Here is a 23,632-nt window from a genome sequence, read left to right as displayed (position 1 = left end):
ATGAAGAAGCTCCACACAGTCTTGGGAGCAGAGCCATGAAGTGGCCTTATTCCTATAGATCTACTTTTCTTCCTCCTGGATCAAAGACGAATCTGCAATACACATCAAATATATCTTCAATTAATATCATTCCAAGAAAGAATTTTTCTATAAAAACAAAAGAATAATAACTTCTAATACTTTGATTTGTAATCTTCTTAAATTTTAGAAGTCCAAATTCAATTTTGTCTTGAGTTAATTGTTTTCTTAAAGATAACAATAACTAAAAATTGGAATTGCCATATTTTGAACATGTTTGCATGAAATATGAAATGACAATTGGTTTAAAAGAGAAGTTACTATTTGAAGAATAAACCATGATTGGAAAAGAAGTAAAGATTTGGAAACCTTCCCTTTTAGGTTCCATGGTCTTTGAAAGAATAGGATTTGTCATCAGTAACAATTTCTCCTTTTCTTTCTTGTCTCTTTCTTGCCTTTCTCTCTTTTCTTCTTCTTTTCTCTCCTTTTCTCTTCTCTCTTCTTCTTTTCTTTTCTTTTCTTTTCTTCTCTTTCTTTCTTTTCTTCTTCTTCTTCTTTATTTTCTTCTTCTCTCCTCTCTTCTTCTTTTCTTCTTTCTTCTTCTCCTCTTTTCTCTTCTTCTCTTCTTAATTCCTCTTTTCTTCTCTCTTCTTCTCTTTTCTCTTTTTCTTCTCTCTCTCTCTCTCTTCTCTTCTTCTTTCCTTTCTTCCTCTTCTTTTCTCTCTTTCTCTCTTTCCCTTTTCTTATACTTGAGTTCTTTAAGTCTTGCCCCAAATTCTATTTCTCTACGAAGAAACCCATGATCATTTAAATTCTCAAGAAATAATTTTCCATCATCAATGCAAACTCTAATCAGTTCTAGGTTTCTTTTAATGCTTGAAGATACAAACTTTCTTCTCATGCAAGCTTTTAAATCATGGCAATTACGAATGAAAGACTTTCTACCTTTCCTAACATGATATTGTCTTTCATCCCACCACTCACTTGCATGCTCTTCTAACTTAGAGAGATATATGCTGAGGACATAATATTCACTCTCTCTATAAAACCTAGGATTTATTTTATCAATTTCTTTTTCCCAAGCTAGGTATGTTAATGCACCTATGTCTTTACCAAAGAATTGAAGATTCCTAGCTTGATTAAACATTTCATCAACATTATCTAACCTAGAAGACCTATATGAACTATAAGAAGACATCCTTGTTTTTAAAAATTTTCTTAATCTAAAGGGTTCAAAGCTTCCACTTAGACAAGTCCCAGGTAAGAGAGGTGAATCATAAAGACTGCTTAAGTACCAAGTCTTGTCTTGACAGAAATGTCTTAGGCTACTAACTAATTACCCCTTAAACTAAAATTACCTTTAAAATCAAAGGACACGACTCAAAAACAAACACATTCAAAGACTAGACTCCTAATTACGGACTCTAATGTGGTAAGGCTTAGAGTTTAATCCCTTTTAGCCTATCCATCCCTAAAACGTCAACACATCAAAAATTCAAACAATCAAAACAATTAAGAGATCAACGGACTCCAATAACCCCTACGTGAAACACAAATCAAATCAATATTAAAGTCTACTCCTATGGTGAGGTTCATAGCTTTGACTAACAAGACACACTCACTTGTCTAGCTATGCTAAAATTAAAGCAAGTAAAGTTGCCAAGAGTTTGAAAGAGCACCAAGGACTCTTCCAAATACTTGGACTTTATAAAGGCCTTTTACAAAGGATAAATAAAAACTAAAGATAAATGAGAATAGAGTTTTCTAATTGAGAAACTATTCTCTCTTGAAAGTCATAGGCTAGAGAGTCCTAGGGATCCGCCTCTAGCCACCTTCCAAGCACACTCTTCCATTTCTCCATTTTCCATTTTTTCCACCGTGCTTCCATTAAGTCTCTCTTCCACGCTGCACCACAAATCGTTCGCCACATCTTTTGGTGCATCAGCTCCTCCGTTGCCACATCATCAGCACATAATTTTCATGTCTCGAGCATCTCACTCTCGCTACCCTTTCATTGCAAGCTCAAAGGCAAACACATTTCGTTTAGGTATTTTTCTCTCAAGCCTCCTTCATCTGCCAAACACATTTCTCTTCACAGATCTACCATTCTCCTCCACAGATTTGCCATTATTCTTCACATCTCACCTTCTCTTTGTTTCTTCACTGTCACAGAACATCAAAACCTAGGGTTTCTTTCTCATTTTTCCATTTTCCTTCAAATTTAACCGATTAAAACCACTTTCCACCGTTCAATCTTCAATTTCAACCAATTAATTGGTTCCATTTCACTTTTCCACCTTTTAATCGGTCTGATTCGTGTTTTCCTCTGTTCTCTTGGTTTTCCACCGATTAAACCTTAGATCTTAGGGTTTTCTTGAGTCCGTTCATAGTTTAGTAGGTTTCCTTCGAGTCAGCTCTCGATTTAGAGCTTCGTCATCCTTTTCTTTAATTCCGTTGTATTATTTCTCTCTGGAAGAAGCTTCAAGGATTCGTGTCGTGCCTACACTCATCTTCTCGGAGCACTCTTCACTAGTAAAAAAATTGCTTTCCAACGCGACCTATAGACATCGGTTTTACGAAAACCGAAACAGATGAAAACCCAGTGGCAATTTTGCAATTTCAGCGACCTTATAGACCTCGGTTCAAGAGGAGTCGAGGTATAAAGTGTATATTGGCATCGGTTGCCCTTGGACCCGAGGCAGTAGGGCCTTTGTAAGTTTGAACGAAGCTTTTATGCTTCGGTTTTGTGTGCACCCGAGGCGTATAATTCATGTTTAGGCATCGGGTCAATGAATAACGAAGCAATATTGTTTCATTACTTCGGTTAAAATGAGAACCGAAACAATTACTTTTATATTTTTACCAATTAACCCTAAGCGCTCTTCGTTCTTCTTTTATTTTCGCAGCATCCAAACGTCCAACTTTCTTCTTCCTCTGCATCTCCACCATTGTTGCCACTGCTTGCCGCTCCTCCCCGCCGCTGCTCGCTGTGCCTCCGTGGCGGCGCTCCCTTTGCCTCCATCGCGTTCTCCACCACTGCTCCCCTCCCTTGTTGCGCCTCTACCACCACTCATTCATTCATTTCTCGCCACGCCTTCACTACCCTTGCTGTCGTGCCACCACCGCCCACCGCCCTTTGCCTACCCTTCCTTTCGGCCCCTTTCTTTTCGATCCCCTTCTCTTAAAGCTCTAGGGTTTTCTGAATTTGATTCGGAGTTTGTATTTGGGCGGGCTTGGCTTGAATTTGAGTTGGATATGGTTGGGTTCTAGGATCTGGTTGGCTTTATCATGAACATGAATTCTCTCCCATTCCTTTCTCAAATTTCCCACTCGCTTTCCTTTCCGCAACATTGCCACTGCTTCCATCGGCACTTCCCCATGGCTTTCGCTACTTTCTACCAATCTAGAGCCTCTTCTGGTGCGTTTTATGGACACTCTATTTCTCGGTGCTCCTCTTGACGAGTTCATGCCACTGCAGACCATCGTCGCTGCACTGCCCTCTTGGAACGACGAAGAACATCGTCTTCGAACAACACCATTTCGAACGTGAGCGGAAAGCGAAGCGAGCGAGAACCCAACGGCGAAGAACACGACATGAACAGAGCCTGTTACCTCAGAATCATCAACGAAGAAGATGGCAAAACCTTAAGGAAAAAACTCAGACTCTCCAAAGACCAATCAACTATTCTGGAAGAAAGTTTCAAAGAGCACAATACCCTCAACCCGGTAAGCTTAACAGAAGGGAAAGGTTCAAGTTCCTGGCTTTTGATTGCTTTTGTTTCCAAAGATCAATCACCTGATTGGATTTTTTTTGTCATATTATCATTTTCTTGATCTTTCATCCATTTCTCCTTTACTTTCCACTAAAAATGAGAGTTCTTTATTTGTTTGAAATGAACAGAAATGCGGAAATACTGACATTGAGGGTGTTGATTCAACTAATGCATGCTATGGGGGAACTACCGCCCTGTTTAACTATGTCAATTGGGTGGAGAACAACTAATCCAATGAGTGTTGTACTCCCTTTGACTTTTGGGATCATATGCTTTGAAGATCATATGCTTTGAAGAACAACTTGCAATTATTTTCCAGACGGCTAAAATTATCCTTTCAAGTTGCTCTTTATTTTTGTTTTGATATGACATGAAGGATAGCATTTTTATTGTTCGTGTCCATTTTACTTTCATCCATAACCCACTGATGTTTCAGGATGCCAACTGCTATATATTCACATGTTCTTTTGCTGTAGGTTGTTGATGGAAAGCTTTCACAAACTTGTTACCTCGTGGCTCTTGGTGTAGGCCTCAAGAAGAAGAAGAAAAAAGGACCTTATTGCCTCTGTTCAAGCTCTAACCGAGGCAGTAGAGGGCAGGAAAGGCCTCGGTTCATAAGGAACCGAGGCATAATCCTACCATTTTATGTCTCAGTCCTCAACTGAGGTATAAAGTCTACCACTTTTTGCCTCGCTTGAATATGCCTCAGTTCAGGAACCGATGCCTATCAGCGAATATAACCGTTGTCGATTCCCCTGACTGCACTAGTGCTTCCATCACTTTCTTAGCTTCTTTTAGTTTTTTATTGTTTAGAATTAGGATACTTTTAGGTTTTTCATTTAATTCTTTAGTTTTATAGAATTTTAGCTAAAAATAGATTTTTAAGTGTATTTTTAGTATTTTTGGGAATAAGCAGGAAAATAATATCTTTTAGAAAATCTTTTAATAAAAAAAAATTGTTTTTCTTAGTTAGGTTTAATTTTTCTTTAATTGTGAAAATTAATCTCTCTTTTGTTTAAATTGTAGATTGGGCCACTTGATGATTGGGCTGAAATAGTTTTGGCAACTCCTTCCACGCTGTGCACATCGGCTTGGCCGCTACATTGGTTGTTTAGGCTTTGAGCTGCTGCTAATTGGAAACAAATTGGGCCGCTTGTTCTTCTGAATTGCACTAGCCTGCTACATTGGTGTTGATGCCACTACACTGTACTATTGTTGTGTTGCCCTAACTTATTTGAAGTCAACGTTGTTGGGTAGATGCAAACAAATAGAATGGGTCGCTCTTGGTCTAATGAAAATGTAGTGGATTGGGCTGGCACCAACTTAAGTGAAACAACGTGTTTCAAACTACAACTTCCTAAGGGGTCATTTGCACTTGTTATTCAGGAGGCAGAAACACTCTTTCGAGCAAGAGGAGAGTGACTCGAGAAAACCCTCTAAGGTTCGCGAGAAAGAGTGAGACGAGAGGAAGAAGAGAAAAACGCATGACCTACTCGGAGAAGAAGCTAACCGGAGCTGCCACGTGAAGAAGATCAAATAGTTGGAAAGAACCGAGGATGCAAACTGAAGAAGGCCATCCGATTATGAAACGTCCCAAGCAAGTTTCCGCTTTTCCCTCTTTCATTTTCTCTTCTCTTTTCCATTTTCTTCAAGTCCTATATAAAGGGGCTTCTACCATGTAATATACACTTTCCTTTTTCACATTCTGTAGATTAGGGTTTTTACACTTTTATAGAGGTAGAAGTTCTTGGCTACTAGATTTCACCGATAAGCTTGCGAGAGTGAAAGTCGCAAGTGGTTTGGTGAGTCCGGTAGTGTGTAATTCTCTTTTCATGTTAATAAAGTTAAGTTATGTGCTTTTGTTCTATTCTTGTTTGCATTGCGAATTTTTTTTCTTTGCTTTTGATTTCTGCAATTGTTATGCTTTGAAATTGATAAGGAATTTGTAACTCTGCATTTCTATGGCTCCTTTGGGAATTAGTTGACTCCACAATGAGCATATATTTTTGAGATGTCTTCTAGAGTTAGAGATGAGCCCAATGCATAAAGATTCATTCCGATTATGTTTCTATTTTTTTAAAAGTGTATATCAGATTTAGATTTGAATTGATTGAGAATGAGTGGACATTACCATTGCAAGTTTTGAAATATGAACTATAAGACCCTGTAATGGACTTACTCTAGCTAGAATGTCTTTCGAAGTGTAATTGAGACTTTATCCTCAATCATTTACACATTTAAATTATGTTTGTGAATTTTAGATTGATGAATAGGCTAATAAACATTGGTTGGACAAATGAGTGGAAAGACTCAATTCAAAGTTTTGAAATATGAACTAGATTACCATAAAGTGGGATTCACATTAACAAGATGTCTTCATGAGCATTCTTAGTACTGCTTGTTGTGTCTAGCACATAACAAGCAGTACTAACTGCATCAATCCAAAAGTATTTAGGTACATTAGACTCATTTAACAAAGTTCTAGCTAGTTCTTCTAATGACCTATTTTTTTCTTTTCAACAACCCCATTTTGTTGGGGAGTTCTAGGAGTAGAAAAATTATGAGTTATTCCATACTCATCACAAAACTTTTCAAAAGATTCATTTTGAAATTCACCACCGTGATCACTTCTCAAAGTTTTGATTTTCAAATCCTTTTCATTTTGAACACGTTTTGCAAAAGTTTTGAATGCTTTAAAAGCTTCACTTTTCAACGTTAAAAAGAATGTCAAAGTAAATATAGTATAATCATCAACAATCACAAGAGCACAATAGTTTCCACCAAAACTCTTAATTCTAGATGGACCAAACAAGAGCGAGCATAATAGTTTCTTTTCTTCACTTCTTTTGTTCTTAGGACAGTCAGTCTTTACATGTTCTCTTTCTCCACATCCATAACACTTGATGCTTGATGGAGATCCTTGATTTTCCTTCCTTTCTCTTTGGTATTTATCCTTTCCTTTTGCTCTCATGAACGTAGCAAACTTCTTTATCACGATGCTCATGTTTTCCTCATCATCAGAGTAATCATCATCATTTTTCCTTGAACTTTCTCCTTTCGAAATTTCATATTTGAAGGCTAAGATCTTCCTCTTTCCTTGATCCTCCTCTGCAATCAATCTATTTAGCTCAAGCTCATGCTCACGAAGCTTTCCAAAAAGAATGGCCATTGACATTTGGGAGAGGTTTTGTGACTTTGAGATGGCTGTCACCTTTGGTTGTCAAGCTTGTCCAATGGCTTCAAAATTTTTACATTCAATTCATCCACATCAAAGGTCTTACCTAACCCTACCAAGTGATTCACAATGTGTGTGAAATGCTTTTGAACGTCATAAATTATTTCAGCAGGTTGCATCTTGAACATCTCGTACTCTTGGATGAGCGTGTTCTTCCTTGCGCGCTTTACATCATCAGTACCCTCATGTGTGACTCTAAGTACTCCCCACATCTCCTACGCTGTCTTACACACAGAAATTCTATAGAACTCATCGTGCACCACAACAGAAGATACATTGTTACAAGCCTTAATATCAAATTGAACTCTTCTATTTTCCTCATTTGTCCAATTAAAATAAGGTTTTTACACTTCAATACAATCAACAGTACTTTTAAGAATATAAGGACCATTTTGTACAACTTCCTAGATACCTTTGCGTAGCGGAGTTAAAACAAATTCGATTGCTAAGAGCGAAAAAGCGTGTTTGGTCAATAAAATGGTTCCTTTAATTTTGTTATAAAACTTTTTATCGAACAGTTGATGTGCTGAAAGTTTAAAGAGTGTAGGGAAGAGAAAAATCACAAATGATTGCTATCCTAGTTCGAATAAGTAGATTCTACGTCCAGTTGTTAATCACTATAAAGAGTGATTAACTGTTTCACTAAAATCAGTTTAACAATTACAATAAGATGAATAGAAATTAAGAGCAACAAAAACCCTTCCTTCAACAAAGGAACTGGAAGAAAACGCTTAGTCAACATGAAGAGAACCGCTCCGACCTTTGACATCCAAAGCGCGAGCTTCTCCTATTCACAAGATTTAACAAGAGCAAACACTATCACTTGAGAACTTTCTCAGACAAAATGTAATCTCAAATGGCTTAGAAAAACCCTTTAAAAGGTTTGACAAAAATATATATAGCCTACTGGTCTAAAATTGAAGAGCCATATTACAACTACCAGTGATAATCGATTATTGTAAGTGATAATCAATTATCTACAAGACTTAGAACAGTTAGGATATTAACTCTTCAAACGGTCGGCTCTAGATCTTCACCTCTTCCATCGTTCGGCTTGAGCCCTCACCGCCCTCTGCCGTTCGGCTTGATTCCTCACTACCTTCCATCGTTCGGCAAGAGCCCTCACCGTTTTCTATCGTTCAGATCAATTCCTCACTGCCTTCTGCCGTTCAAATCCCTTCTTTTTTTCTCTCAAACCTATCCACTGTTCGGTGCACTTCTTCTTCTCTCTCACCGTTGTCCACCGTTCGGCTCAACCTCTCTCAATTCCAATTCTTAACATTTTATTCTACAAGAATGCTTTTAAACTTAATACAACAAGGGTCTTCATATTTTTCACTATGTAACATCATTAAAATCATTATCTTCAAGACACCAATGCTCCTCATTGGTAACACCATTTCCAACAACTCAGTAGGTGCATCAACATACTATGAAAACCTATCCTCAAATGAAACAATATCAAAGTCATGCATGAATCTGAAACATCAAGAGACATATTAATATGCTCAATTTCAAAAGTTGAACTAAGAATACAAGAATGCACAAGCATCAAAGTATCAGTGCTCAAAACAAGTTCTATGAGTTCAATCTTTAGCATATCAAAACCATCAAAACAAGTTTGATTTTCAGGAAAATTAACAAGAATGCTAAGTTCAAAGAAAATTTATACTGGTTGCAACTCAAAACCTGTGCTCTCTCCAGATTTAGTAGCTTCATCATGAAACCCACTCAACTTGGCTATCAAAGACCTAGCTTCAAAAACTGTCTTATCCATAATAGACCCTCCAACAATAGCATCAACACCGATTCTATCCTTCATGCTTAGTCCATCAATGAAGTGCAGGATGAGCAAGTGCTCACTGATTTGATGATCTGGACACGAGGCACACAGTTGGTTGAATTTGTCCTAGTACTCCCTCAGTGTTTCTCCTTGATATTGCATAATGGAACTTATTTCCCTTCGCTTAGAGATCGTTGTTGAGGTTAGGAAGAACTTCTCCAAAAAACTTCTCTGCATCTCAACCTAGGAAGTGAATAGTGATGTATCAGTCTTGTAGAGGAACCGGTCTTTGGCTGCATCTTTCAAAGAGAAGGGAAATGTCTTCAACTTGGCCCAATCTTCAAGGACATCTGCTGGCTTAAAAGTTTAGTAGACCACTTGGAACTCTTTCAAATGCAGGTGTGGATCTTCTTTAGCCACTTCATGGTACTTAGGCAACCTCCTGATAAGCTCAGCCACTCCTATGAATTGGTCATCTCCTGGTACTGAACAAAACCTGTCTAAACCTGGATTTGACTTCAAGAAAGGATTTATACAAAACACAAAGCAAAATATAGAGAGGAACCGTGGTTTACAAATTTCAAAATTTTTAAAAACACAAGCGAGACATACAGAAAATAAACACACAAACTACTAAAAACAGAAAAAGATAAAGCTAACAAGACTAATCTAACACTCTAAAACTTAACTCGCTGAGTACCCGACAATAGTGTCATTTGTTAGACTGAATTTTGGTCGCACAAAATCAGAACAAAGCTAGGTTTCTCCACTAATGAAGTATAGGGATAATCTATGTATCAATCCTCGGACTTGGTACAATTACGTTTTAAAATGTAAAGTTAATCTTGCTTTTTATTTATTATCGAACTACTAATGCAAGGTGAGGGCATTTAAAATGAATGAATGAAGAAAAAAGGGAAAATCTAGTCTAAACTAAAATCTATTTGAAGAAATAAAAAAAAAATGCAAGAAGATAATTTAAAGCTAGAACCTAAACTATTGTATAGAATCTATGTATAATAGGACATAACCTAAACTAAGATGAGAAGTGAATGAAACTCAAACTAACCTATGAATGCTAAAAATTAACAATGCAAAGAAACTAAAATTAAAACTGAATAAGAAACTAAGAATGCATAAAAGAAATGGTATATACATGTATCAGAACCAAAATAATGGACAGTTTAATATCTAAGGTAGTGAACCTAATCTACTTTTCAAAGAATCAAACTAAGAAGTATTATCAACTAAAACTGAAATCAACAACTAAATGAAATATGCAGATTTAAAACAATATCAAATCAAAATATCATATGTGTAAATCAACTACCAGAAACAACTCATCATGAACAAGAAATGAAATCAAGAAATAAAACCTAAACTATTATCAACCCATCAAAAGAACCTAAAAACAACTATCTATCAAAACTCAACATCTCACAGACTTAGAAGTTAACAAAATTGCATAATATAAACATGAAAATATCTATTACAGTAAAAATAGATTCAACAACTCAAATCAAGAATGCAAAATTAAATGCTAAAACAAAAGAAACATATACGCAAGGAAATTTGAATTAAGAATTGGAATCTAAACCCTAACACATTGTAGTAGCAAACTAGAAATTGAAAAATTCATCAAACCTAAGGTAAAACAACAAAATGATAACATTTGAATTCAAACCACAATTGTAATCAAAATGTAAAATCCTTAAATTGAAGATATAGTAAATTAGCACCAAAAATCAACTCTATCCTAATCTATATATCACCAAAAAGAAAATAAGAATATAATTTGGAATTGAAAACAAAGCAAAATCAGTACCTAAATTCAACTAATCAAAAGCAGGATAACAATCTCAAAAGCATAATTGATTTCATAGGTGAATGTACATTGGAGTGAATAAAAGAGTACTAATAATTCGCAGGAAGAAATCCTGTTAATGTGACTCCCACTTTGGAGTAATCTAGTTCATATTTCAGAACTTTGAATTGACTCTTTCCACTCATTTGTCCAACCAATGTTCATTAGCCTATTCATCCATCTAAAATTAACAAACAGAATTTAAATGTGCAAATGATTGAGGATAAAATCTCAATTACACTTAAAAATACATTCTGGCTAGAGTAAGCCCATTAGAGGGTCTTATAGTTCATATTTCAGAACTTGCAATGGTAATGTCCACTCATTCTCAATCAATGCAAATCTAAATCTGATATACACTTAAAAAAAATAGAAACATAATATGAATGAATCTTTATGCATTGGACTCATCTCTAACTCGAGAAGACATCTTGAAAATATATGCTCATTATGGAGTCAATTAATTCCTAAATGATTCATAGAAATGCAGAGTTATAGAGTTCAAATCAATTTCAAAGCATAACAATTGCAGAAATCAAAAGCAAAGAAAAAAAATCGCAACACAAATAAGAATAGAAGAAAAGCACAGATCTGAACTTTATAAACATGAAAAGAGAATTACACACTACCGAACTCACCAAACCACTTGCAATTGTCACTCTCGCAAGCCTATCGGTGAAATCTAGTAGCCAAGAACTTCTACCTCTACGAAAGCGTAAAAACCCTAATCTACAAAATGTAAGACCATGTATCTGAAAGTGACAAAGTAAAGTATCTATTACATGGTAGAAGCCCCTTTATATAGGGTTTGAAGAAAATGGAAAAGAAAAGAGAAAATGAAAGAGGGAAAAGCGAAAACTTGCTTGGGACGTTTCATAATCAGATGACCCTATTCACTTTGTATCCTAACTAAGAAAAACAACTTTTTTTTATTAAAAGATTTTCTAAAAGATATTATTTTCCTACTTATTTACAAAAATACTAAAAATATACTTAATAATCTATTTTAAACTAAAATTCTATAAAGCTAAAGAATTAAAGGAAAAACCTAAAACTATCATAATTCTAAGCAATAAGAAACTAAAAGAAGCTAAGAAAAACTCCTAAACAAAGACAAATATGCAAAATTAAGGAGTTATCACACCCCATACTTAGACAATTGCCCTCTTGGGTAGTGGAAAAGAAAGAGAAGAAAACAACACAATGGAAAAAGAACAAAACCAATTTACAAACCAGAAAACACCTAGACAAATCCTATTGTATCACTAAAAATCCTTAAAATTTAAAGCTAAGAAAACATAATTAAGACAACCAAGCATGTTAGGAATTTCTAAAAGAATGCAACTATGCAACAAAATATGAAAGAATGAACTACTAAACTCAACTTGACCTCACAAGTAAGTGGTTGCACTCAACTCTAATGTGTTTTCATCATTGGTATTTTCAGCACTCAACACACTAGGCTAAGCAACATTACCATAGGGTTGCACACAATATAATTTCCACTACTAAACATATGCACACCCAAGATCATCAGGACTTTGTTAGACTTGTAACGAAAAGGAGAAAGGAATAGGCTAGATGGATAGAAAACAGAAGCTGGAATGAATTACATAAATGTGAAAGAAAGAAGAGAAAATTGAAACTCAATGAATGTATTTCAATTTGGCTTGGCCAGACACTAATTTTTTCTTTCTTCGCCACTCTCTTTTTCTGTTCAAGTCTTATTCTCAACTCAATTTTCTATTTTTCTCATTCTTTCTCTTTTTCTAGACCTTTTCTTTCTTTTCAGACCAGATTTTTCATAGCCATCTTTCTTTTATTTTTCACCTCTAACCATTTATTTTTCTTGCACTCACTAAATTCCTGTATTGTCCTCTACTTTTCACAGGACTCTAAGGGTTGATGTATTTGGTTTTCAGATGGTTAGGGGCTTGTAATGTGATATGAACACAAGGAATAGGCTAAGGCTCAAATAAAGGTACAATGGAAAAGAAATGGTAGGATGGGCTATTTGGCTAGAAGATTAAAAGAAAAGAAGTCCTGAATCACATAAAAAATGCATTACAATTTAGCTATATGAAAGAGAAAATGCAAAAGTTCTAGAATGTCACTAACCTAGGTGTAAACATAATACAAATAATTAAGGCTCAAGACTCACTGGGCAATATCTGCCAAGTTGACTCCAAAGTTGGTTTCTCAAAATTCTACGCACTCTACCTTACTTCAACTCATCCTAATTAAGCTAGATGTCCTGAAATATGCATGCAACTCAAAAATTTCAAAGAAATTCAATAAAACAGCAAAATTAACCTAGGATATTCAGCTTACAAAAAGGATTTTAAAAACTAAACTAAATAGAACCTAAAAACAAGGGAAACTACTCCTAAAAACTAAGCAATTATGTACAAAAGAATTGAAACAAAGCAAAGAATTAAGTAATACTAGAAACAAAACCTAGACCAAACTAAGACAAATTCAAATGAAAGGTATAACAAGGAAAATAACAAAAGATAACCTAAGAAGATCTAAAAATATAAAACAAGGATAAAGAATGGAAAAGGATCAAAAAACATAACTCAAAAGTAAAAAGAACCTAGAGTAATTTCCTATTTACAAAGGCTAAAACAAATCATAAAAGTAACAAGAAGTAGGTATTTACAGACTAAAACAAGAATAGAAAACTACAATATGTATTTATAAACTACCAGACCTAAAACTAAAGGGAAAAACTACTTAGAAAAAAAAATTTACCTCTATTTTACTACAAAAACATATAATAAGCAAGATTATTTACATTAGAACAAAGAAATTAAACTTATATATTCCCACCCCCACACTTAAGAGGCACATTTCCCTCGATGTATGGGTGGGTAAGGTTCCTAAACAGCACAGATCAAAACACAACTATATACAAAAGAAACAAGAAAGAATTATTCAAGAATAGAACACCCATCAGTAGGTTTATTTATATGATGCACAACAAAAATCTCATCCAACAATTTAAAGTTATGAGGCACATCGGGTAAAGCATGCAAACAATTTATAATAGTGCACATTTCAGATAAACCAATGGCAAGGTTAGAGTCACATTCAACCTGGACTGGTGCATCAAAAACAACATCACCCATTTGTGGAATAATCGGTAATGATTTTGCACTGCGGAGTTAAAACAGATTCGATTGTTAAGAGTAGAAAAGTGTGTTCGGTCAATAAAATGGTTCCTTTAATTTTCTTATAAAACTTTTATCGAACAGTTGGTGTGCTGAAAGTTTAAAGAGTGTAAGGAAGAGAAAAATCACACAAATGATTTTCATCTAGGTTTGAATCAATAGATTCTACTTCCAGTTGTTAATCACTATAAAGAGTGATTAACTGTTTCACTAAAATTAATTTAACAATTACAATAAGATGAATAGAAATTAAGAGCAACAAAAAACCTTCCTTCGACAAACGAACCGGAAGAAAATGGTCAGCCAACTTGAAGAGAATCACTCCGACCTTTGACACACAAAGCGCGACCTTCTACTATTCACAAGACTTGATAAGAGCAAATACTATCACTTGAGAACTTCCTTAGACAAACTGTATTCTCAAATGACATAGATAAACCCTTTAAAAGGTTTGACAAATATATATATATATATATATATATATATATATATATATATATATATAACCTATTGGTCTGAAACTAAAGAGACATATTACAACTGCTAGTGATAATCGATTATCTACGAGACTTGGAACAATTTGGATATTAACTCTTCAAACGGTCGGCTCTAATTCTTGACCTCCTTCCATCATTCGGTTTGAGCCCTCACCGCCTTCTATCGTTAGGCTTGATTCCTCATTGCCTTCCATCATTCAGCTCGTCCTCTAACCATCTTTTACCGTTCGACTCGATCCTAACCGCCTTCTGTTGTTCGGCTCCCTTCTTCTTCTCTCTCACAGCTTTCCACCGTTCGGTGCCCTTCTTCTTCTCTCTCACCATTGTCCACCGTTCGGCTCAACCTCTCTCCGCCTTCTAATTCTTAACATTTTATTCTACAGGAATGCTTTTAAACTTAATACAACAAAGGATCTTCATATTTTTCACTTTGTAACATCATCAAAATCATTATCTTCAAGACACCAATGCTCCTCATTGGTAAAAATCCCCTACTTTTTTATGATGATAAAAAATTCTCTGTTTAAAAGCATCTTCTGAAAATTTGTACAAATTTTAAGCCAAAAACATAGAACAAGTTAGTAGCAACTGCACTAGAAGTGTTTCTTCCCCTTTTTTATCATAAGCAAAAAGTAAGTGAAAGCTCCCCCTCAAGTGTTTCCCCCACTTAAAAAGAGAATAAATTCACTGCAAGACTTAATGAAAATTCAAATTTTGCATAAAAAAATGAAATATCACGGTACATGAAGAAAATAAAGCAAACATATAAGCTCAAATCCTAATACAAATCAAACTCTAACAAGAAGGGGATGGAGGATAATATTGGGGTTGAAGATTAAAGTGTCCCTCAATATTGCCTAATCTAGTATCAAGGTCTTGAAACCTTTGAGTGACATAATCATAATGAGTTTGTTACATTTCAATAATCTCATAAAATCTTTCTTGATGAGCCAAACTCATGTCTTCCATCTGCTTTGATAGATTGGCAAAATATTCTTCTATGGAGAGAGAAGAGGATGAAGGCATGGTAGATGGTCCAGCTTCTGATGGAGCAGCAAGTCTTGCTGGTTCTGCCATATGGGCATCCATGTCATTGTCGTCATCATCCTGATGATCGTCATCCTTGAGAATAAGCACTCGTCCACGAGCAATAAATCCCATTTACTTAAAGGTTGTCTCTCCAATTTCAGTGCCAATGACTTGATAATCCTCTTTTCTAGGAATGAGTTCCCAAACATCATTCCTTTCAAATTGGTTTAGTTGTTCTTGCTTTGTAATGCACCATTTATCATCTTGAAGAGCTTCTTTTATATTTTTGGGTTATATCTGAGACGCAAAAGCAGTAGTTAAACAAAAGTTATTGAGGTTGTGTCTAGGAGTTACGCCTTTTGATATAACTCCAATGATGTTCAAATCAACTTTTATGGCAGTTGATTTGAAGATATGATAGTTTGATTTGGTATTGTTTTAAATCTACATATTTCATTTAGTTGTTCATTTCAGTTTTAGTTGATAATACTTCTTACTCTAATTCTTTGATTTTTGTCTTCTTGTGAAAAACGATTAGGTTTAGTAGCTTAGATGTTAAATTGTCCATTCTTTTGGTTCTGATACATGTCTATACCACTTCTTTAGTTTCTTATTCGGTTTTAATTTTAGTTTCCTTGCATTGATAATTTTTAGTATACATAGACTCTATACTATAGTTTAGGTTCTAGTTTTAAATTCTTTTCTTGCAGTTTTTTTTTCTTCTAACAGATTTTACTTTAGACTAGATTTTTCCTTTTTTGTTTCATTTATTCATTTTAAATGCCCCCACTTTGCATTAGTAGTTAGATAATAAATAAAAATCAAGATTCAGTCTACATTTTAAAACTTAATTGTATTGAGTCCGAGGATTGATACATAAGTTATCCCTATACTTCATTAGTGGGGAAATCTAGCTTTGTTCTGATTTTGTGCAAACAAAATTCAATCTAACAAATGGCGCTGTTGCCGGGGACTCGACGAGTTAAGTTTTAGAGTGTTAGGTTAGTCTTGTTAGCTTTATCTTTTTCTGTTTTCAGTAGTCTGTGTGTTTAATTTCTGTGTGTATAACTTGTGTTTTTGAAAACCTTGAAATCTATAAATAATGGTTCCTCTCTATATTGTTCCTTTTGTGTTTGGTATAATTCCTTTCTTGAAGTGAAATCCAAATTTAGACAAGTTCTGTTCAGTACCAGGAGATGGCCAATTCACAGGAGTGGTTGTACAAGCTTCTCAAGAGGTTGCCTAACTACCATGGAGTGGCTTAAGAAGATCCACACCTGCATTTGAAGGAGTTCCAAGTGGTATGCTTAACTTTTAAAGATATTTTCAAAAGATATTTTCCAATACCTAATGAGCAAGCACCAAGCTATGAATGGCGACATCAAAGCGAGCATTAAGTACGGAAACAAGAATACTATCATAATATATTCAAGGCATTCGCAAAATAAGAGAGAATTTATTGGTTACATCTATCCTAAACAAAATGGGTTTAGCTCTCCGTTATCATGGAGAACCCAAACTTACAAAATGAAAGATGGAATAAGATCGAGATACAAGAGGGAAGAAGGGCTGGTTCCCATTAGAGCTGTCAAAACGGGCCACCTGGCTCGACCCGGGTCGGCCCACCACGGGTTGGTCACTTAGTGAGCCAACCCAACCCGGCTCATTTATTAGCGAGCCTAAAAAATTCAAACCTGGTCCGACCCACCACGGGTTGGTGGGTAAACGGGTTGACTCATTGGCTCATTTAATTACAATTTTTTTAAATAAAAAAAATTTACAAAATTTCTATAATTCAAATCTAAACAAGTTTTACTTTCAAATTTCACTCCCAACATGGGTGTTTAATTAATTTTGAAAATAAGGAATTTAAATAATTTTTCAAGCAAAAAAATAATAATAAATATTTTTTATAAAATTAAAATTAAATTTTAATAAAATAAAATTAGGAGGTGGGTTGGTGGGCTAACTCGGCCCACCACGGGTTCAACCCGCATGAGCCATGTTTAAATGAGCCGAGTTGAAATCTGACCCGCATAAAAAAAATACAATTGTTTCTAACCCAACCCGGCTCAAACCCGTGGTGGGCCGGGTTGGCTCACGGGTTGTGACCCATTTTGACAGTTTTAGTTCCTATAAGTCCTAGCAGACCACCAAGCTCTCCAAAAAGTGAAAAATATTGTCTCCAACAATCAAAGATGAACTTCTCTCAATAACTAGAAGAAATATGGCACAACTTGCCACATAAGCAAAAGTATTGCTCAACGTAGCCATTGTACCACTCAGCGTTAGATTTTGAGAAACGAATGACATGTGGATGTTATTCCTTGCTTGGGCAAGGCTTGGTTGAACAATCTGGCTCCGAATGATCGGCTACATTGTGGTGGGTTACCGATCATGGATGGACTTAGGCCTTAGGATTTGGAGAACCATGTTAGGCAGATTCGGCTATCCTTGACCCTTTCCTAAACAATTTCCTCATCCTTACCCCAACCGTGGCCTGGGAAGCCTATGTGTCCTTTTCCTCAATTGTCGCTTCTTGTTTGAATGAAACAGGATAAAGCTCTGGATCATATCATCTATTCAATGACATCCTTCAAATGACATTATTCCTCTAGATCTGTATACCTTGCTAGGAACTTGGTTAGTGACATTGTTCTTCCTACTTGTTCCTCCTATTTGATATTGGTCCTTTTCTACCCGTTTTCATTAATGGCTATGTACTTGATTACTTGGTCCTTGAGATCATTCATGTTGTCTGGTTTCTCTGTAAACAAGGAGTTTGAGAAGGGTTCGGGATGTAGACCACATATTAACGAATGCAAGATCATTGATGGAGTGAGGTCTAGGATCGTTGTCATTGTCATGGTGAATCTTTTCGTCAAATGTCAGAAGGTTTCGTTTTCCTCCTACTTTGTGCATTTTTAGGCTACCAACAAGGTGGTCATCGGTTACGATACGTAAACTGAGCTCTAAACATGATACTTAAAGCTTCAAATGAATCCATCGAGTACAATGGTAGCGTATAGTCCCAATCTAAGGTCAGTTCATCCAAGGTAGTTGGAAATAACCTACAAAAAACATTATTATCTTCTGTATGGATATTGGCCTAAATCCAAAATGCTTTTAGATTTGTGGCCGATTCGGCTCCCTAGTGATGTGTGCCCAAGCCTCTCCTGTCGTGAAAGGGTGAAAATTCCCCACATGGTCAGTCTTGATTTGAAAGTCCCGATCATGCTTTTGGGGAGTTTAATGACCTTCCCGGCCTACTCACCCACCAGGGTGTCTTATGGAATCTTGGAATTCCACCGATTCCAAGTCTGGGTTCGGAGTGGCAGGGTTGTCCCCGACTTTCTCTCATTTTGTGTCAAGTTGGCCTTCTCCTCCGGACCCTTCAAGCTCAACATTAAGGAGATCGACTTTGACTTCCATGTGAACCTCGCCGAGTTGGCAGACTATACTTCTTTCCAACAATGTTGAGGAGATAGGCTTTGATTTTCATGCAAACCTCGTCGGGCTAGCGGGTTGTGCTCTGTTCGAAAATTATGGGGGCCTTCCTCATGAAGATTAGGCCGAGGTAGGGAAGGTGATTTCTCATTTTCCAAGCTGGTCAAGTTTTTCCGAATGTCTTGGAGTTCATTGAGGTCGACCTATCGTTGCGAACGTAGGTTTTCAAGCTCGACATTGTAATGCATGCATTATTTGTTCTACTAGATAAGTGTTTGCATTTGTTGTTGGAGGGTCGTCACTGGGTTGGATTCCATTTTGTAGGAGTGTTCGGCTTAGCTTCAAGTGGTGAGCATTGGTAGATGAAGGTGGGGAAACATTTTACAAGGCCCACAGTGGGCGCCAAATGTTCTTATCGTATTTTAGTAATTGTGTTTCTAAATTATTTTTTTCCTTTTGTTTTCATTTACTTTGTGTCACAATTTGAATGGTTTCATTCTTTTTCCTTTTCTCGTAAAGTGTTTAATTTGCTAATAGTAAAATAGATTTGAATGGTAGAAACCTGAAGTTCTTTGTACCAATTTTGTTTTCTTCTTTTCAAGTGTCTAAGAGATATGCTTAATTTTTCTATCCCATAAAATAGATTCAAATATAACAATTAATTAATGGTTGAAGGAATTTCTGGGCTAGTCTCATTTTCATCTTTTGAAAATGTCTAGCATGCTTACTTTTTTCTAACACTTTAAATGGATTTATATACACCAATTAATCGTTTAAGGTCTTTTTTGGACTAGTTCAATGTTTTCTCTTTTCGTTTGCATTATTGGTGAACCAACAAAAAGAAAGTAAGAACAATCAACAACTTGTTTTTCCACAAAACAAGTTTTATTTTTCCTTTGCATTATTGGTGAACTAATTTTCTAACACCGTGGGCTGATCGTAAGAGTTTATTGAAATAATTTTAATTTTCCTCATTATGTGATTATTCGTGTGGTTAATTCAATCATCTTCCTCGTTCCGGAGAAAACCAAATTAAAAGAAAAAATTAGGCATATCATAGACTTTTGGAAAGACGCAACCGGTTCTTACAATTATGAATATAAATGAATCATAGTTTGTTTCTCGCAATATACTACTCTTGTTTACTCTTCCCTCAGTTCAGATTATTTGATATCAGAAAAACTACAATGACTGCTTATTTTCTCAAAACAGTTTACGTTCTTCTTCTTTCTTTGCTTGCCTCAGGAATTAGTATGAGATTGAAGAACTCAAGTGAAAGTGAGTGCATAAAGAGGGAGAGGCAAGCACTCCTCAGCTTCAAAGAAGGTCTCATAGATAACTTTGGCATGCTCTCCACTTGGACCAATAATACAGATTGCTGCAAATGGAAAGGCGTGCAATGCAATAGTCATACTGGTCATGTGCAACTACTTGATCTTCATGGAAACTCTCGAGATACACCCTATTTGAGAGGTGCAATCAATGTCACTTCATTCATTCACTTGCCATATATTCAATACATGGATCTCAGTCATAATAGTTTTGAACTGAGTTACATCCCAGAGTTCATGGTCTCCTTCACCAACTTAGGATATCTTGATCTCTCCCATTCTTATTTTGCGGGTACGATTCCTCCTACACTTGGAAATCTCTTACAACTACGTTATCTAGATCTTGGGGAAAATGTTCTTTGGGGAGAAATTCCGATTCAGATTGGGAATCTGAAACATTTACAATATCTTGATCTTGGAGTGTTTTATCTTTCCGGAAAAATCCCATCTCAAATTGGGAATTTCAGAAAGTTACAATATCTCAGTCTTGGATATAACACTCCTCTATATACAACCAAAACGTCAAGCTATATTTCAAATTCCCTTTGTGGAGAAATCCCTTTTCGCATAGGGAATCTTCCATTGTTGCACACTCTCCGACTAGTTGGCCATTTTGATATAAAACCTAAGGATGCAAAATGGTTGTCTACTCTCCATTCTTTAACCATTCTTGAGCTGAGTTCATTGCATAATATTAGTTTCTCTCACCAGTGGCTATTACAAAGTATTAATAAGCTCATTCCGAACTTGAGGGAGTTGAGGCTAAAAAATTATGATCTTTTGGATGATGATATCCAATCTTTGTTTCATTCACATTCTCCCAAAAGTTCCATTCCTCTTACCATCCTAGATCTCTCTTCTAATAAGTTGACATCATCAACACTTCAATTCTTGTTTAACTTTAGCCTTCATCTTAAAGAACTTTATCTTTCTCACAATAATATAGCTTTGCCACCTTCTTTATGCCCAAATTTTCCATCTCTTAAGATCCTCGACCTCTCTAATAATAATCTAACATCATCAATGTTTCTAGGGAATTTTAATATAAGCTCTAAACTGCAAGAGCTTTATCTACGAAACTGCAGTCTTATAGACAGAAGTTTCCATGTTTCATCTACTTCCACAATGAAATTTTTGTCCTCACTTCAAATCCTTGATCTCAGTCATAACTTTTTAAAATCATCTGCTATATTTTACTGGATTTCTAACTTCACCACCAATCTACTTATCATTGATATTAGTAGTAACTTGTTAGAAAGTCCCATTCCCGGTGCATTTGGGAAAGCGATGAACTCTCTTGGATATCTTTCTCTCTCCAATAACAAACTACAAGGCAACGTTCCGTCTTTCTTTCGAAGCATGTGCATATTACAAAGATTAGACCTCTCAAATAACAAGTTGAATGGCAAACTTGCGATCTTCATTCGAAATTCTTCATGGTGTGGCATACACATATTACGGGAATTGAACTTATCTTATAACGGAATTACTGGCAAAATACCCAAGAGCATCAGACTGCTATCTGAGTTGGAGATTTTATCGTTGGAGGGGAATTCTTTAGAGGGTGATGTCACTGAAGCTCATCTTTCTAATTTTTCCAAATTATTTTACTTAGACTTGTCAGGTAACTCGTTGTCTCTAAAATTTGGTTCGAGTTGGCTTCCTCCCTTTCAATTAAGTTACTTGCATCTTGCATCTTGCAAGCTAGGTCCGAGTTTTCCTTATTGGCTCCAGACTCAAAATTCCATAGTATCGCTAGATGTATCTGATAATGGGTTGAATAATTTAGTACCAGAATGGTTTTGGAACAAGTTGCAAATTCTGTACTATTTCAATATGTCTCACAATAATCTCATTGGTTCAATCCCTAATATTCAATTGAAGCTTCCTTACAGGCCATCTGTAATTTTAAATTCAAATAAATTTGAGGGAGAAGTTCCATTATTTTTACTAGAAGCTTCCGAGCTCTTACTCTCTGCAAATAAATTTTCAAATTTCTTATGTGGAAACATCACAGCATCAAACTTGGCCACTTTGGATTTATCATACAATCGAATAAAGGGGCAACTTCCAGATTGTTGGGAATCGGTAAACCAATTATTGTTTCTTGATTTAAGCAGCAATCAATTTTCAGGGAAGATACCTATCTCCATCGGTACCATTGTCAAATTGGAAGCTTTGATTTTACGAAACAATAATTTAACGGGCGAATTGCCTTCCTCTTTGGAGAATTGCAAGAATTTAATTATGTTGGATGTGAGTGAGAATATGTTGTCCGGTTCAATACCATCATGGGTTGGAGAAAACATGCAGCAATTGATAATCTTGATCATGCGAGGGAATCAGTTCTCTGGAGATATTCCCCTTCATCTATGTTATTTGAAGCGTATTCAATTGTTGGATCTTTCCAAAAATAAGATGTCTCACGGAATTCCAACTTGCTTAAACAATTTTACAGCATTGTCTCAAAAGAGCATCGACAAAGCTGAAACTGAAAGTGGTGTGCATTGGTACAATACTACTTACTATGAAATTTATAATTTCTTCGGTGCTACTTATTATACGTTTCATATAACGTGGATGTGGAAAGGTATGGAACGCAGCTTCACACATCCCGAATTGATTCTTCAGGGTATTGATCTCTCGTGTAATAATTTAATCGGTGAAATTCCGAAAGAGATAACATACATGCTGGGGTTAGTTTCTTTGAATTTATCAAGAAACAATTTGAGTGGAGAAATTCCTTCCGATATTGGAAATTTAAGTTCACTTGAATCCCTTGACTTGTCAAGAAATCAATTCTATGGGAGAATTCCTTCTTCTCTTTCTCAAATGAATTTTCTCCAAAACTTGGACTTGTCACACAATTCTCTTTCTGGAAGAATCCCATTGGGAAGACACATGGATACATTTGATGCCTCTAGTTATGAAGGAAATGTTGATCTTTGTGGTGAACAAATTAACAAGAGTTGTGAAGGAGATCAGACATTAGTAAAGCCTCAAAAAGCGGAAGTCCATGGAGAATATTATGTTTTCTATGAAGCATTATACTGGAGTTTGGGAGTAGGATTCTTCACAGGCTTTTGGGGCTTATTAGGTCCATTACTACTTTGGCAACCATGGAGAGTGACTTATCTGAGGTTCTTGAACAGACTAATAGACTCTCTATTTGTAATGGTTCAAGTGAACTTAGCGAAGCGCAAAAGGTAGATAAACAACTAACAGAGTGCAGAAGGTGGTTCAAAAACTGCTGGTATATAACTCTAATAACTTCTTTCTTTGAATTTATAGTTCTTATTTCTCCTTTAGATAATTAAATCAATAAGTAGGTTTTATATTGAAATCGAGAATACCTTTCTAAAAAGAAATGTACAAGGCTTGCCATGAATGTAAGTGTTAGAATTTGATTCTTGCTTACAATAAAGCACTAAACATACTTTAATTAATTGATGTCTCTCTCAGCTACATACTGATTTTCATCA

At 35.7% G+C, this 23,632-nt stretch overlaps 1 protein-coding gene across 1 annotated transcript; it reads left to right on the top strand.

Annotated features, from left to right (window-relative positions):
- Window positions 1–20,006: 20,006 nt before the first annotated feature.
- On the top strand, window positions 20,007–23,376 carry LOC148197251 (receptor-like protein EIX2). The gene has a single exon (XM_088092344.1). It carries the CDS (start codon window positions 20,007–20,009, stop codon window positions 23,358–23,360), a length of 3,354 nt encoding a protein of 1,117 aa, XP_087948470.1. The 3' UTR covers window positions 23,361–23,376.
- Window positions 23,377–23,632: the final 256 nt, after the last annotated feature.

The sequence above is a fragment of the Vigna umbellata genome, chromosome 6 (genome assembly GCF_029865625.1).
Source record: "Vigna umbellata cultivar VRB3 chromosome 6, Vumbellata_1.0, whole genome shotgun sequence".
Classification (NCBI taxonomy): Eukaryota; Viridiplantae; Streptophyta; class Magnoliopsida; order Fabales; family Fabaceae; genus Vigna; species Vigna umbellata.
The sequence above is the reverse complement of the archived record's forward strand: the minus strand, read 5'-3'. Positions and strand labels throughout refer to the sequence as shown.

Coding starts and splice junctions, on each gene's coding strand:
- LOC148197251 (XM_088092344.1), top strand. CDS start 20,007: ATGACTGCTTATTTTCTCAAAACAGTTTACGTTCTTCTTCTTTCTTTG.